The 15,544-nt window shown below is 38.7% G+C and overlaps 2 protein-coding genes across 3 annotated transcripts in view; both read right to left on the reverse strand.

Annotated features, from left to right (window-relative positions):
- Window positions 1–514: 514 nt before the first annotated feature.
- slc31a2 (solute carrier family 31 member 2) lies at window positions 515–9,182 on the reverse strand. 2 transcript variants are annotated; one of them, XM_069677222.1, is made up of 3 exons: window positions 8,847–9,182; window positions 3,033–3,258; window positions 515–2,510 (listed from the first exon to the last, which is right to left on the reverse strand). In XM_069677222.1, exons 2-3 carry the CDS (start codon window positions 3,254–3,256, stop codon window positions 2,345–2,347), a joined length of 390 nt encoding a protein of 129 aa, XP_069533323.1. In that variant the 5' UTR covers window positions 3,257–3,258; window positions 8,847–9,182; the 3' UTR covers window positions 515–2,344. The 2 variants fall into 2 exon arrangements, with proteins under 2 accessions (XP_069533323.1, XP_069533322.1); XM_069677221.1 differs by lacking the exon at window positions 8,847–9,182 and adding an exon at window positions 5,720–5,985.
- A 795-nt stretch (window positions 9,183–9,977) lies between these two features.
- arrdc1b (arrestin domain containing 1b) overlaps window positions 9,978–15,544 on the reverse strand; it is a 46,908-nt gene continuing 41,341 nt past the window's right edge. The window contains exons 7-8 of the mRNA XM_069677205.1: window positions 14,686–15,145; window positions 9,978–13,220 (exon numbers count right to left, since the gene is read on the reverse strand). Of these exons, the coding sequence (XP_069533306.1) occupies window positions 13,156–13,220; window positions 14,686–15,145 (525 nt within the window). The 3' untranslated portion in view covers window positions 9,978–13,155. The remainder of the gene's footprint in view (window positions 13,221–14,685; window positions 15,146–15,544) is intronic.

A 15,544-nucleotide genomic window follows, 5' to 3' on the forward strand; every position in this document is an offset into this window, starting at 1 on the left:
CAGGAAAGACCTGTTTCACTTGGTAATACCATATGTGCAGGGAAATTGGAGACAATAATTCTACATTCATTTTCAATTGTATGTTAAGTTTTTGCACGTTCAGCTGACTGTCCATGCACCAAGAAAAAGACTCTTAAAGGTTACCCATGATTCAAATAAAGAAAACAGAGCTTGATATTAAATCTCTTACACATGACGGGAGAAACCTGAGGAGCAGAAACAGGAGGGGTCCTCTCTAAGACAAACAGACAAGAAATACTGTAAGTGTGGCGTACACAAAGGCACCACATGTTGAGTTAATGTGTGGAGCGACAACATGTACATTTAAGGTAATAAAGTTCAAACATATGACTTTACATCTCCATTTTTATTGTAATTTGTACCAAAGTTGCTCCCTCACAAAACCTTCTGAGTGCAACATTATCTGTTTCTTTCTGGATAAATCAAGGAAAATTGTGGATCCTGTTAAATAAAGCGTTACCACATTTTAAGTAAGCATTACAGATTCTATTGGATGAATTAGTCTCACTTTATTACAATCTGTAGTAAACAGATCCAACTGTAATCTTAAGTTCAATTATGAGGAGGCATTTCCTCACAATTCCTGTTATTTTCATGAGTCACTTTCCTGTTATGAAATCGCCTCGTCACTGTGTCCAAGTTACATTTTCAGTTTGCTGCCTTTAGATTCACAGATAAGACCGTTATCTTACATGCAAGACTGTTGACTTTCATCATACTCCTGTACATTTATTACAAACCTTGTCTGTTTAGTTTGAGCAGCTCAACTTGTATTTTAAGGCTTTTTTTCTTCTTAACAAATACGTGGATGAATAAAGCTTTCATCACCGTTGTTCTTGATTTTATTCAACAAGTCCTTCAAGATGTAACAGAGAATCATCACTAAGAAATGTATGATATTTTGATTGATGAAAAACCACAAGTCATCAAACATATAAGAATATGTTTCTATCTTCAGAATCAGTTATAGAAATACTTTGTCCCATAAGAGAAGAAAAGCATATCAGTACAAAACATGTGAAATATTGGCAAGGCACTCAAATAGTTTGTTTCTTTGTAGTTTTGTCAATGATTTCTAAAGAACCACGTGATCATCTTTCTTTGTCCCTTGACAAACTTGAGAGAATGACACTGATCAGGAAGTGAACCAAGATGATGCGAGAGAGAAGTTTTTACAAGCTACAATCACATGATTCAGTTCCTGAATCTCAATAAAGTCACATGACCACTTAATCTTAATCTCAGTTCTAAATGAAAGTCTGCTTTTAAGTTTCACAGCAAAAAAATTCCAACTCACCAAATTTGACCTATTAAAGAGTTAAAAACACAAGTGTTGAGAAAAAGTTGCAATTTAAATCTTTGAATCATCTGTAGTGTCCAAACACTTTGATTTGTTTAGTAAAATAAAGTGAACAGTGTAGTGGTTAAAAAGTTACAGCTAAGCAGAAGAAAAAACAAAGGTTATGTGCTACAAGCCGTGGATGACATACAGTCTCTGTACCTCTGCTGCATTCAAATGCATTCCTCCTCGTACTTATTTCAATAATAAGAGTTTAAACATGCTGAACCCCCCTGGTGACTACAATGCATGTTTCATATGCACTTGCATGTTTGATGTATTGAGTGCATTAGTAAGACCATGCCTCTGAAACAGAAAGTTTTGTCCCTTTAACACAAAAGATAAACAACTCTTCTATGAACTATGAAATGATAAACATTGGGCCTCATGCAAGACGCGATATATGAACACATTTTCTCTTATTTTTGATCTTCTCTTAGGTAAGAGTACCTTTTTTACAATTGGTGGAGAGCACTCTCACCAAGTTACCAATGCTAATAAAAAAAATCAACCATGCCCCTTTCAGTTTGAGATCAAGTGGGATTCATCATTCAGCTCTCCTGGGTAAGAGCAGATTGGGATGGTTAAGAATGTTTGGTGCATCCAGCGTTGACTTCTCTTTTTTTTCTCTTAACAGAAAATTAAAAGAAAATATAAGAGACTATTGCTGCATGAGGCCCATTGTCCTCATCGTCAAACACAAATGTTTGTACTTTGTATGTCCAGTTGAAGAAATTTAAAGTGAACAAGTCCTGAGGTCAGAAACCAAAGAGAGGACAGAGACTCTGACGATCTGAGAATGATGATGTGAAACTAACTAAATCTCATTTCCCACATTCAGTTGAGGGTTTTTTTGGACAGCTAGTGTTGTGCAGCTCATCCTTTAGTAACCGTGCCAACACATACGCAGACATGAGTCAGTCCTGAAATTTCCCATTTACCAGGACGGCAAAAAAAGCCGTTCAGTCTAAATTGTCCATTCGATCACATCTGATCCAGGAGAGGATATGAGAGGAAATAACCGAGGGTAGAGCCCAGGATGACACCGACAAAGATCCAGAAGTTGTAGGACATGACACACAGCATCAGGATGTAGCCCAGAGACACCTGCATTAAGTGCATGATTGTCTGCATAATGTGCATCAGCAAGCTGGAGAGGAAGGAGAGGACTAGTTAATTACACTGAGTATAATAAATCTTTATGTATGTGAGAGGATCATTATCTCAAATACTTCAGTAAAATTGTGACTTCACTCAGTCAAGATGTTGTGATTGTTATGATATAATCCAGGACTTGGGTTATGTGTTGTTTAGGGTTCAGTCACTGTGACAGAATTGGTGGTGAACCATTTAACAGAGAGGGAGGTCAATGTTCAGTTTCACATCTACTGCAGTACTGTGTGAGATATACTCAACACAGTGCAAATGAAGGCACAGACATAAGCACACACAGCTACAACATAAAGCTGTGGAATAATTACAGTTAGACAAGATTTAAAACAGTCTAACTTTTCTTTTTCTTTTGTTTATTCTTTTACAGTTTTTGTCCAATATTTCTGATGTCTAGGACTGAGCTTATTATCCCTTATTGAGAATCTGCTTCACAGTATCTTCTTTTATATTACATGAATACATTTTGTTGGCCGTAGTTGTATTTCAAAAGCACCCTGACCTGTATCTGTTAGGAGTGGGAATGTGTGAGTCCATTGGGGTCAGCGAGGATTCCGATTGGCTGCTTTCCAGTACGGAGCCGGTGTCGCAGCGAGAGGGTGGAGGGACAGCGTACGAGGACTCACAATCGTCCATCCTTGACTTACTCCCCAGCCATACCCTCCACACTTTGAGCACCTCGTAGAAGACGGTCAGCAGGAAGACCACAAACACCGACAGCACCATCCCTGGAGAGACGGGGTCACAACACGATGAAAATCTATCAGTTTCAGCATGAAATGAATGATTAATAGTCTGGGTAATACATTCTTTCACTTTCTTGCCAAGAATGATACAACCCTCATATTTGCACACTAAATATGAAGCTCCAGTAGAGAGCCAGTTTGCTTAGCTTAGCTTAGCTTAACCAAGCATATACATAGTAAACAGGTGGTAGCTTGAAGGAGGAATTCGCCCCCGGAAGTCAAAAGCTGGTGTTCTCTTTAATCAATAGAAGCAATAATATTTGAAATTGGCGCCAAAGCTGTGGAGAAAGTTCAGACAGCTCATGGTTCATGGTTTCGCCCATTCTACATTCCTACAACACCCAGGGTGCATTGTGCCCCTCCCTCTAAAAGGAACAGCCCAGAGAGAGACGCTGGAATGAAGTCAAGGACATTGATTGCTGCAGGCAATGGCTCAGAGCGGTACAGAATCTGAAATACGACGAGAATATACATTTCAAACCTGATTTTGAACGAGACATGACATCGGAGGCGGGCGTCCTAGATTGAGGAAGTGTAGTTTAGCAAGCTCCCTGGCCTCTGCCAGATGACGTGTTTTACATAGAGGTTTTCCAGGGCCCATTAGAGAAGCCCATAGCGTCCTCCAAATGCACAGTTGTTTTTTTACCACAATGGCATTAGCTCCCCATAACGGCATGATAGGACTGAGGTTGAAAATCGGTAAACTGGCCCTTTAAGCTAGCCTGGGTCCGTCCAAAGAAAAATCCACCTACCAGCACCTCTAAAGCTCAATAATTAACACATGGTGTTTTGTTTGTTTAATTTGTACAAAAAACAAAAAGTCTGTTTTTTCTGCAGTGATTTCCAGGAGTCTCATCTCCAGCTGCACACTCCACTCTGAGCACCCTCAGATGTAAGTTGTATCATTCCTCCCAGCTAACTCTACAAGAAAGCAAATGAGTGTATTTCCTGGAATGTTAAAATATTCAACAAATACTATGCTGTTGTTGCTTAGATACATCTTTCCAACTTAAAGGAACACTTCACCCATGTTTAAGGTGTCAAACACTCTACTTTTTTAAGCTAGACAGAAGGACACTTGCGGGGCAGCTGGTGTAGATGCCTTTGGCATGTAGGCCTACTGTACTGATTGTTGGAAAATAACTATCCCAAGTCTCATGCATTTTTAATGACATAAATGTGTCCTTAGCATAGTGTTTAGTGTAAACCACCAAGTATCAAATGATGGCAACAAAACTTTGGTCAGATTCCAAGTTTTGTACTGAGTTTGAGGCACACAAAAAAGTGTTGCACTAAGAGGTGTGGCACGTTTAGTCAAATGGAAGAAAGGTGTTTCATCATTTTTATAGGTCACCTTAAACCAGGGATCTCCAACAGGTAGCTCGCGAGCTTTCTGGATTTTAGTAGCTCGCCAAGAGGTTCACAGAGTCTGTACAAAAAATCTGACGACAATAAATGCACCTTGAAAGCCTTTTTATTGCCAGCTGAAAGGCCTGTTTTGTATTGGAGAGGGTGGGACATCTGTACATTTCTTCAAAGTAGCTCTCAGATGAAAAAAGGTTAGAGACCCTGCCTTAAACTGATGTGATATTCAAAATATGCAGTATATTGTAACACAACTTTAAAGACAAAATTAAGGGATGCTTATTAAAAGCTTACTGAAGCTTAATCCAAAAGCCAACTGGACTCGGCTAAAGTTCTTCACCTCTCACCCCAAAGACTTCCTCCAACTAAACCAATCAAGTCCAGTTGTCTTGGATTAAGCTTCCAATTACCATGACCTGGATGACTGAGAACCTTCACAGACATTAAACAGGGAGTTTGTCATTATGTGTCTATGTTTAAAAATTTTAATTGTGATATATTATACTGCAAAAAAAATAAAGGAATACCTTTTTAAAATGGCACACCTGGTCTAAAAAAAAGTTGGAATTTGTGAAGTTTCTGGATGGATTGTGACTGCTGGATGTCTCATGAATTACACTGAACAAATACATACTGTTTCAGTAATACATTTAAATTATATCTTTAGAAGTATCTGCTGAAAAATCACAGTATTAATCAGGCCCTAATACTGAACACACTGATGGACAGTGAGGACGATGATGTATTAAGCTGCAGAGTGGTTTGAGAAGTGTCTTAAGATGTTGTGATACACTGATTCTGATATAACCCGGCCATGTTTGAATCAACTGTAACTCACTTCAAAGCTCACAGGCTTGAGCTAAATAGGCAGAAGAAAAGTGGAACATTAAAATGTCCCAAACTCGCTTATGTTTGATGTCACAATATATAAACATCATTAGAGCAATCAGGAACCAGGACTGTCTATTGACACTGCATTACAGCATGTTTTAACCAGATGAACTTGTTCTGAGTCAGCACGACTGGGGGAGAATGATTCCTCTGAAGTGAAGATGCTGTTTGCCATTTGGCAGCTCACCTGCAGGTCCCTCGACATCCCAGAAGTTAAACAGCAGCACCACGCTGCTCGACAGTTCAAACGTCATCTGAAGAAAAATGAGAGCAATATTAAAACCTGTTAACAGCCGTATGATGCAAAAACTTTAAGCAAACTTTACTCTTTTTCTCTTATTTTTTTAAAGACCCAGACTCTTATAATAAAAAAAAGTAGAGCCCTACATCAGTATTAGCTTAATACGTTTTCATGTCTGTCATTACAAAGTTTATAGCAGAGCACGCTCCTAATCCATAGAGAACACCCCCCAGAGTATTTTCTGCTGCACATGTCGCAGATCAACACAGCTGGATAGACGGTAGTCCACACTAGAATCGAACAGATTGTTAAATTGTTCAGTATTCTTTAATAGAGTGATTGGTTTAACAACAAACCCTTCTTAGTAACTTTGCATAGTCACGCTGGTGCAAAATACTAAAAAGGTGTAATCTAATTTAAAATAAAAATTGGCCATTATCGGTCATGCTCTACCATCTCAATTAAAGATTCAGTTTCAGAATAAAACACGGGCAACTTAAATTAAAACACATGCATGAAAAATATAAACACATATGGTTCTATAAATGGAAACTAGTGGTTTTCTCTAAAACACTCCTGCAAGAATCTGTTTTACTGCTCGTTTATTCACCTTTGTTTACTACATGCACACAAAATTAACTTTTTATTCCTTATGCTGTGCACAAAACTACCCCTGTCCAGCATATAATTTTTGGAATCCTTAAATAAAATGTAATTAAGCTAATGCATATTTCTATTCAGTGGACCTTGCCCCACAATTACAGAATGCATTGTCCCACAAAAGCACACTCTGTTCTGGCCTGCTGCTGTAGATGTGTGACTGACAGAGGAATGTATTGTGTGTGTATGTGTGTCTGCTGCCCACTCCCTGCCAGGCTCGACCCCCCCTTTTCCCCTGCAATTCACCACCTGTACAGACATGAGTTTCTCTCACCAGCTGCACATTGGTGAGTGTCTAAATGGAACATGAAGGCTGCCTCTTCCAAGTCCATTTACTCATATCTCTTCACAAAAAATAATGAAAATAAGCTCAATGCCAATTAATCTCTGGTTCAAGTCTCTCTAATGGACCTGCTGCTTTTATACTTTGACATCAGGGTAAAATTCTTGGTGTTTTGATTGGACAAAAAAACAGTCAGGGGATGTCAGCTCAGGGTTGCAATGTGGCATTAAATTGGCTAATGGAAATGTGGCAGCTCTAGTTTAGGCTATGCCACTTGGCATGAGGAATGCGTGTTATCAGTTCCTGTAACGTGATGCAAAGACAAACTCGTGGCTTGGGAGGCATCATTGTTGACAGGTTTGAGGTGCATAATCAAATAACCAGGATGTCCGCTTGACATTTACAATATAATTACGCTAATGCTACACAAATTATTTCAAAAGGCGGCTACTTCAAAACAACAAAGTTTACGGCAGCAGTTTAGCCAGAATATTTAAGATAATTATTGTGGATGTGAAACCAAAAGTGAGCTCACCTGTAATGTTGGTAATTATCCCTCATTGCATCAGGAATTAGGTCGGTAAAGTGTGATTGATGTTTTCAACAAATGTTAAGGTCATAATCTTACTGTTTTCCATGATTGTCCTTAATGTTTAAAAGACGGAATGACTTTCCAAGTTTCTTGCCCTGTCAGACGTCTTTTTGGTGTTGTCACCATGGTCACAAATCTCAGCAGATAACATGGTGAGCAAAACGTTCTCATTAAAAATGATGAACCAATCCAAAAAGCAAGATCACTTGGATCTGAGTTATCCTATAAAGAAGAGACATGGGACAGCTGGAAAAGGGGAGAACTGGTTCTGCATATTAGTGAGAGTAAATACATTTTAGTTCAATATCTTATAGAGGACAGACATTTGTAGGCAGCTTGAAACCTCACAGAGAAAGTCAAATATAGACAACTAGAGTCAACAATCCAACTCCAGTCCAGGCAGGGTGATCATTGTGAGCTTATCTTCTAAGCTGCTTGGGGAAACCAGATACTGTGTTTGTGCCAGGTGAATGTTGAGACTGCAAACTGCATGAGAGTGGTGCTTTTACTACAAACAATGACACTTTCAAAAGGACTGTATCTGAGTTTTTGCAAGCTTTAACTCGCATGTTCTTTGCAAATTTTTTGCCATGTGTAGAAGGTTGCCATTCATACGATTAGTATATGCAAACCTTCTTGCGAAGACTTTGCAGAGTTCTGAAATTTGCTTAAGGTATTAGAGATAGTCTAAATGTAATTCTCATTCCAACTATAAAATAAACTAAAACAAAAATCTAAATATATAAATAAATAAATATTAAAAGTCTGCAAAAGTGCATTAGTGTATTAAAAAACATTAATGCAATAAATGGTCTAAAGTATATATACACTATACACAGACACATGCAAGAAAAAAACATATACTTTATATATACTGTTTCTTTTGCAAATGATTAGTCATAAATCATGCCACTCACATTTTAGCATAAGCATTAAAATGAAAGCACAAACTGTGAAATACAATAAAGCAAAAATAGCTTCTTATACAGCATTATGCATTGAAATGTAAGGTTGCCTGAACGGCAGAAAAACACTGGAAACATCGAAAGAGCTATGGTTAATTTTGATAAATTCAACGCACTACAGCAGAGCATATGCTAAGTAAATGTAAGTCTGGGCAATAACTGCATATTATCATATATCGATTCATAGTTGAATTGCATTGTGATGATATGGTCATCACAATCCAATCACAGTATTATGTGTGGCCCAAATGATGAGTCCAAGCAAACTGTTTCATCTTACAAAATCAGTCATAATGTCTTTAGTTGTCTGTCTGTCCCTGTTGCCTTTTAAAACTATAGGTTTAATGTATTTTATAGTCAGTGTGTTGTGTTACCCAATCCCCCAAAACTGGAGGCAATGGGTCGTAACTTAATTAGGTTCCTCTCGGTCTGTTATAGCCTGCTCGCTAAAGTCGGTATCACGTTCTCCACAAACTGAGTGACTTAACGCAACAGTTTTACTCGTAGAGACATATGCTACATAACGCTGCAGAGTAAAACATATGAAATAGAAGATACTGCGACATTACTTACGGACATCATGGTGAACTCCTGAGCGAAGGCTAACACCAAAGTTTGGGCAGTTACAGAGCCCTGTTCTCCATTCCCTGCTTGCCCCGGCTAGCGCAGTCAAGTGCGGGCCATTTCTCAAATGATCCAGAGTTACAGCAAGTGACCCAGCCTCTCAGTCAGCAGAAAATAGGAGGCTACCTCATGACTTAAGACAATAAACCGAGGGCTGACGGTTAGTTGAGTTCTTCTGCAACAGCGAACATTGACCAAGTACGACTGAATGATGGAAATGTTGATTCAAGCCCCATTTAAGTCGTCCTGAAACCCAAATGTTAACGCCGTTATCGATTAAGGTGGATACAAATAATATATATTGCATTTAAACAATAATTATCTAGATAACTTTAGCCTACAAATGTAGCCCATAGACAGACACTACGCATGCGCAGATAAATTCTTCCGCAACAACGTGAATCACGTGATCGACGGAGGTAGCCGAAGACAGTCGTATACTTCCGGCATATTTTCGGCTAAATTTGTCATGAAAAATGCTAGGGATGAGGCTAAAAGCTTGCAGAGGCACAAGGCCTTCAGAGTTGAAAGTCATAAAAGGTTAATATGTAAAAGGTAGCCTACATTTTTAGGTATCGATTATTGTATTGCTTATTGTTATGCTATGAATACTGTATGCTTGCCTCAGAGTTCCTTTCCACTTGATATGTTTTGGGGCTACCGAGTTAATAAATTCAATTTTCTGTCCCATAAATGCTTTGCTGCAGCTCCTGTTATCTCAGCCTCAATAAACATCCTTATTCCACCCTTCTATTTATTTTAGTCACCACAGGAACTGGCTAACTTTTTGTGCATACAGACCTTTTCATCATGCAGTTCCTCTGAGGACACCTGCAGGTGTAAGCATATCTTCAAGAAATTGTTCTTTACTATCTAGCTCCAGATCCGTTGTTTCTGTACACTATTTCATCTGTTTTAAGTTTTGCTCTCTTCAATGCACTTTAAATTCCTTAATGTTTGAAAGGCTTGATAATGCTTTATGTTTATTAAAAGAAAGGGGTAAACAAAAACTGTATTTTGAAGCTATTTCCAATTTCAGACACAAAAAGGTAATTCTGTCGTCATAAACAAAAACACGTCATATCATTTTATTGTTATACTTTACAGTACAACTTTGATTCTGCACTGTAAGTTGAAATATTACATTTACTGATTGAGGTGCTAATATTAGTATCTGCATACCGCACCTGTAAACAGTTTACAAGTAGAAAAATACAAAACCAGAAACCATTCATCAACGGGTGAGGGGGAATGAATGACAGAATGACAAAGAACAAGTGGGGCTTCATAAAGCTATAGTACCTTTTGGTGGAGAGGAACTCAAAAGAACCAGGTGCTATAAAGGCAGTGTGAAATGACTTCAGGGAGCTGCTGCAGCGTTCTTGGAGATGAGAGGAATTGCACATATTTTCTAAAACAAGAAAATAAAGTTCAACAGGTCTAAGGTCCAGTGTTCACACTGTTTTTAAAAGCTACATTTGTGTACATCCAGTGCCCTTAGCACAGTCCACAGGAGAAGAAATCAAATCAAGAGCTGCACGAGCACATCCTGACGTCCTCCCTGACAGAGAAGAAGAAAGTCCATCACAAGCTCCTGGAGGTGGTGACAGGAACGCAGATTGTTTAAGGCATGCATTTACAATAATGTAGAGCCAAGAAATTGTAGTTTGAGAGAATGTCAGGTTACAGCAGTTTCTAGATAAAACGTGGCAACATGATCTACAGTCAGGAGCCAATACCAGCACAGCTTTTTTTTTCTGAATTCACAGAAGGGATTGAAATAAAATTTTTACATACACATAGTCATACAAACTTTCAGTACAGCAGTTGTGCTTAAGATTTTCATCACAATGAATATGCTGATGCTTTTACCACACAGAAGATTAGGTGATATCGTTGAAATAATTTAAATGATAGAAATTAAGATATTTTCTGTCACGAGAATTTGACACAATATGACAAGTGTTCGCAAAATCAATTCTAAACTGTTTTCCACTTTAATGGATCAAATGAGATCAAACTCTTCTTATGTGCAAAACAAAAACTTCAATACCTAATTTTTCCAAATTTTTAATTACAGCTTAAGGGTAATAAAAAATGTGTGAATAACATGATAACAACCAATCATAATATGATTATGCTCCAAGTTAAAATGTTGAATTATCACCCAGCCCATGTACACAGGCAAAAAAAATCCCAAAGATAATTTAACACAAAATCTGAATAAAAAAACAGTTAAATTTGAGGGAAAACAGACTTCAGGGAACATTTTGTTCAAATAAGCTCTATTTTACACAAACACATACACACACACACACACACACACACACACACACACACACACACACACACACACACACACACACACACACACACACACACACACACTTTCAGTAGACATGCACAAAGAAACCCATGCACTCAAATGGTAAAAAGTGCTGCATTATGCAAATATATGTTCATCATCTGCACTGACTGAAAAGTCAGAAGACTCTCACCGATGTAACACTAAAAGAAAGTTAAGGCAACAAACGGGAGAAAACACATCATACAATCTCATTCAGACCGAGACTGATGAGAGGATGCAAAGCAACTGCATCTCATCTCAAAACCACGCACATCTCCAACCTCACTTCTGCTCAATAAACTGTGGGTAGAAAAGTAACAAGATGTAAGAACATACAGCAGACCTCAGTCGGTTCATCTCAGAAGCAGGAGAAGTGTTTCAGTTTGCTTGGCTGATGATTTTAAGCTCCATTTTCAGGACAAATGGAGGTAAAGCTTGTACCAGTGATGGCCACAAGAGGGCAGAGTAAGACCGTGTCAGTGCTGCAGTCCTCATATCCAGCTGCAGGAAAATGAGCCTCATCTGCAGAAACATTGTCCTCTGAATACAAATCTGGTGTCAAAGCAAAACCTCTCAGTTATATGAGCCAAGAGAGGATGGTGGCACACGGATTAAATATTATTTCTTTACTTAAAAAAACCCAAAGCTTTTCAATGCACATGCTCGTCTGAGTGTTGAATTAACTTTTCTCAACATTGTTGAGAGAATAGTTTGAAAACTAAAATTTGCAGTCTGTAGTTGGTTTAATTGTGCATATAAAACAATGTTTACAAACTGCCATTTGTGTTACAGAACTGAGAGCTGATGCTGAGACATTGCTTGTCTTTAAAGCCCTGTGGGTAGGATTCAAACCTTTTCTGACCTAATTTCTCTCATGAAAGAGATACTAGACAGCAATGCATGCTGCTCCAGTTCATATAACTTTCATTGACATTGCCTCGTTTTTTGGGGGGGAGGGGAACAGCAAAAATAATTTAAAAGATACTATTAGCAAGTAATCTTTTCTAATTCCCTTAAAGAAATTTTAGGGTTACAAAATGTATCGATCGTTGTCAGTTTTTGATCTTATTTTCTCGTCTCTTTGTTACTATGTGAAACAGTTTGGGCTGCATGTTTGTATGAAAGGTGATATATATGAAAAGTTGAGTTGCGTTAAAACATACTTTTATCTGAGAGCCTTTCCAGAGTTTCTTTTAGTTTAAATTATTTATTTCTTCTTTTTCAGATTTTGCCCCCACTGTTTAAAAACGTTGTCTTATAAATAGAGGTTATTCTATTACTGTTATCACAGAGAAATCCTACACACAGGGGTTTACCAAGCTTTACAGACAAAGCACAAATTCAGGCAATAAGTCCTCATAAAAATCCAGCCTGAAGACAGCTCCACCCTGCTGATGATGAGGACAACTGAGACTTAAACAGACAGCGTTGGATCCCAAAAACAAGTGCACAACTGGACTGCAGAAAGGCTGAACGTTTGATCTTGTCAAACAGGAGCCTTCAGGAGGCTAAAATCATTTTCAAGGCATCACAGATGCAAACATTCATTGAAAAAAACAAAAGAAAGATGAACAGATTTTCGCCTGCCCCATGAAGGAAACATGTTGACGCACTGAATGTTCTAAATGCCGTATGATGATCCAAAATACTTCCTTTAGGCACAGTGTTGTTCACCCTCTCTGTCTGACACGACCTGCTGGGACACGAGGTGAAACTACAACTTATATTCAATATAAGATATGATCCCTTTTTCACTTATTAGAGGTCAAAGAAACGATCTTTGGGAAGTTCAGGGTGGAGTTATGGTCCATCCTCCTTAGCCCCAGCGTGTCTCCGTCCTGATTTGTCGAGAGGCGAGTGCAGACAGGTGTGGGTGGGCGTGGCCATGATTCTCCTTCACCTCCTTCTTCTCTACTGTCTACTGTTGAAACTGGTGTTAGCACTACTGCAGCTTTCCTCATAAGTGGGTGGGGGTTCTGTAACACACAAAAGCCAAAAATTAGTAATATAACTGATGTCTTCATCTCTTTTCCATAAGTAAGGTATCTATGGGTCAATATATTTTGTCATAAAAGCTTTCTTTCAACAGAAAATGCTGAGACATGATCCTGTTCTTCTTCTTTCATTATACTGTTGAGTATAGAAAGAGAAGTACAGGTTTTTTTCAAGGACTTTTGACTTGTCAGATTAAAAAAGCACAGTTGTTACTTCGGACATTTACGCTGGGTTACTGGTGCATTCAAGAGTCCGTGTAAACAATAGCAATAAAGCAGTGAGCCAGCATGCATCATACAGGAGCCAGACAGTGAAGCACCTGAATGAAATTCAGGCATCATTATTTATTTTCTTAAATTCAGAACATGTCACAGTTTGTCCAATGCCGTGTACGAACATGCCATGGCTTTCGGGGGAGCAATCATGTCTGTCGTCTTCAAGCTAAATTCCCTTATAAACTCCCTTGTTTTCTTTTTGACATTATGTTTATGCTGACTGCAATACAGAGAAATGAATAATAGCGATTCGGCGTGCAGACTGAGTGGGACTTCTACTACTTAGAAAGTTTTTTCTTTTTTTCCCCCTTTGACTTGACGCAAGTGAATGCTCCGACGATGATGGCACGAATAGCATGCATGACAGTATCTTGAAATGAATGATGCATGAACCATACTGCATATCAATAATAGCACAATTTTACACACGATCCATTATGATGAAGAAAATAAAATAAATACAAATGCATGGCAGAAATATCAAATGTGAATATTTCAGAGACCCTACTAATCTCCCCTTGGCTCCCCTGTAGTTCGTAGTTGCTCCAATGACAAATTAATAAAAAGCATTCAACATGAAAACTTGTGGAATATAATGTTAATCATAAAATATGAAGTTTTTAACCTACATAACAGAATCTTTATTTTAGATTCTATACCCCTTTCAGATTGGTAGTGATATGAGATTAACCAATGTTTTTTGTAGACATTTCAGCTTTGATATGAATGCATTCTTTCATTTCAAAAGAAAGGTGGGTTTTGTAAGGAGGCACTTGCAGTATCAGGTCCTGTCACTTTTAACTGAAATGTAAAAGAAGCTTCCTTCACAAACTTGGCATTAAAAGCATTCAAAAGCACTTGTCATAACAAGGTCTTCACAGCAGTGATAACATGTTGTACCCAGTGCTCTGGTGTGCTTTTGTTTTAATATGTGACTCAGGGTGATTGTGTTGTTACTTATGTTTGTCTCCTTGAGGTCAATTAATAAGAACAACTAACTACTTGATTAGATTATGGTGAAGATATAAAAACGTTTACAAAGCTTTGACTGTGATATGGATGACAGACTCATATCAATATTAAAAGTCTGTTACACCAAACTGGTATCTTATCTATCCCTGCCTGCATCAGTGTGTGTTTGTGTGTGTGTAAGACTTTTTAAAGAACTAACCATGAGGGTAGTCCCAGCTGCTGTACTCTGGAGGGAGAATGAGGGAACAGGAAGTGGGGACAGGAGTCACATCTCCCTCAGTGAAGAAAGGTATGGTGGCCCCGGTGGACACACAGAACAGCGGGGCGGAGGCGTCAGGCCGTCTGTGGCTGGGAGGCAGGGCTGCCCCGGGTGCGTGGCTGAACGCGCTAGGCGACATGGTGACCGGCTGACCTGAGGGATCCTGCTGAGAGTGACTCTTTGTGGGAATCTCCTCGCTGACCCCACCCCCTGCACACAGACCCTCCTCTGGCTCCTCCTCTGCCGGCGGGGCGCTGGGCGTCACGCGTGCCGAGCTGGGTGCGATGGTCGCACCACAGTGGTCCAGACTGGAGGGGACTCTCGATGGAGACAGGTTCACAGCGATGTTACCGATGTATATAGGGAGATTGACGACTGCTTCTGGAGATTTTAGAGACACCTGTGACAAGAACATGTATGGAAAGAGCACAGGCCCCAGTTAGATTATACATTGATTCTGCTGCATAGTGAAGTCTCATTACCTTTCGTTTTTCATTTGGGGTAAAAATATGACTAATACCAAATGCAAAAGAAAGAAGAAAAGTCTGACTTAAATGTGGGTTAATGTAAAGTTTATCTTTTTTTTTAAATATATATATACTTGATTGTTTTGGATCCAGCACCCACTAAGGGATGTGCGTGTCTGTATGACAGTTGAATCATTAGTGTTTTTTAGGCGAGTTAAAAAGAATTAAGCATTTAAATATCTTTATATCACTATATCATGTGTACTCTTAGAACGTTATCTACTGTAAAATATGGCAGCAATTTTTTATTTATAATTTTATTTTCCCGATTA

Source organism: Semicossyphus pulcher, unplaced genomic scaffold, assembly GCF_022749685.1.
Source record: "Semicossyphus pulcher isolate SPU_LCO1_2020_fin unplaced genomic scaffold, fSemPul1.0.p SCAF_28, whole genome shotgun sequence".
NCBI lineage: Eukaryota > Metazoa > Chordata > Actinopteri > Labriformes > Labridae > Semicossyphus > Semicossyphus pulcher.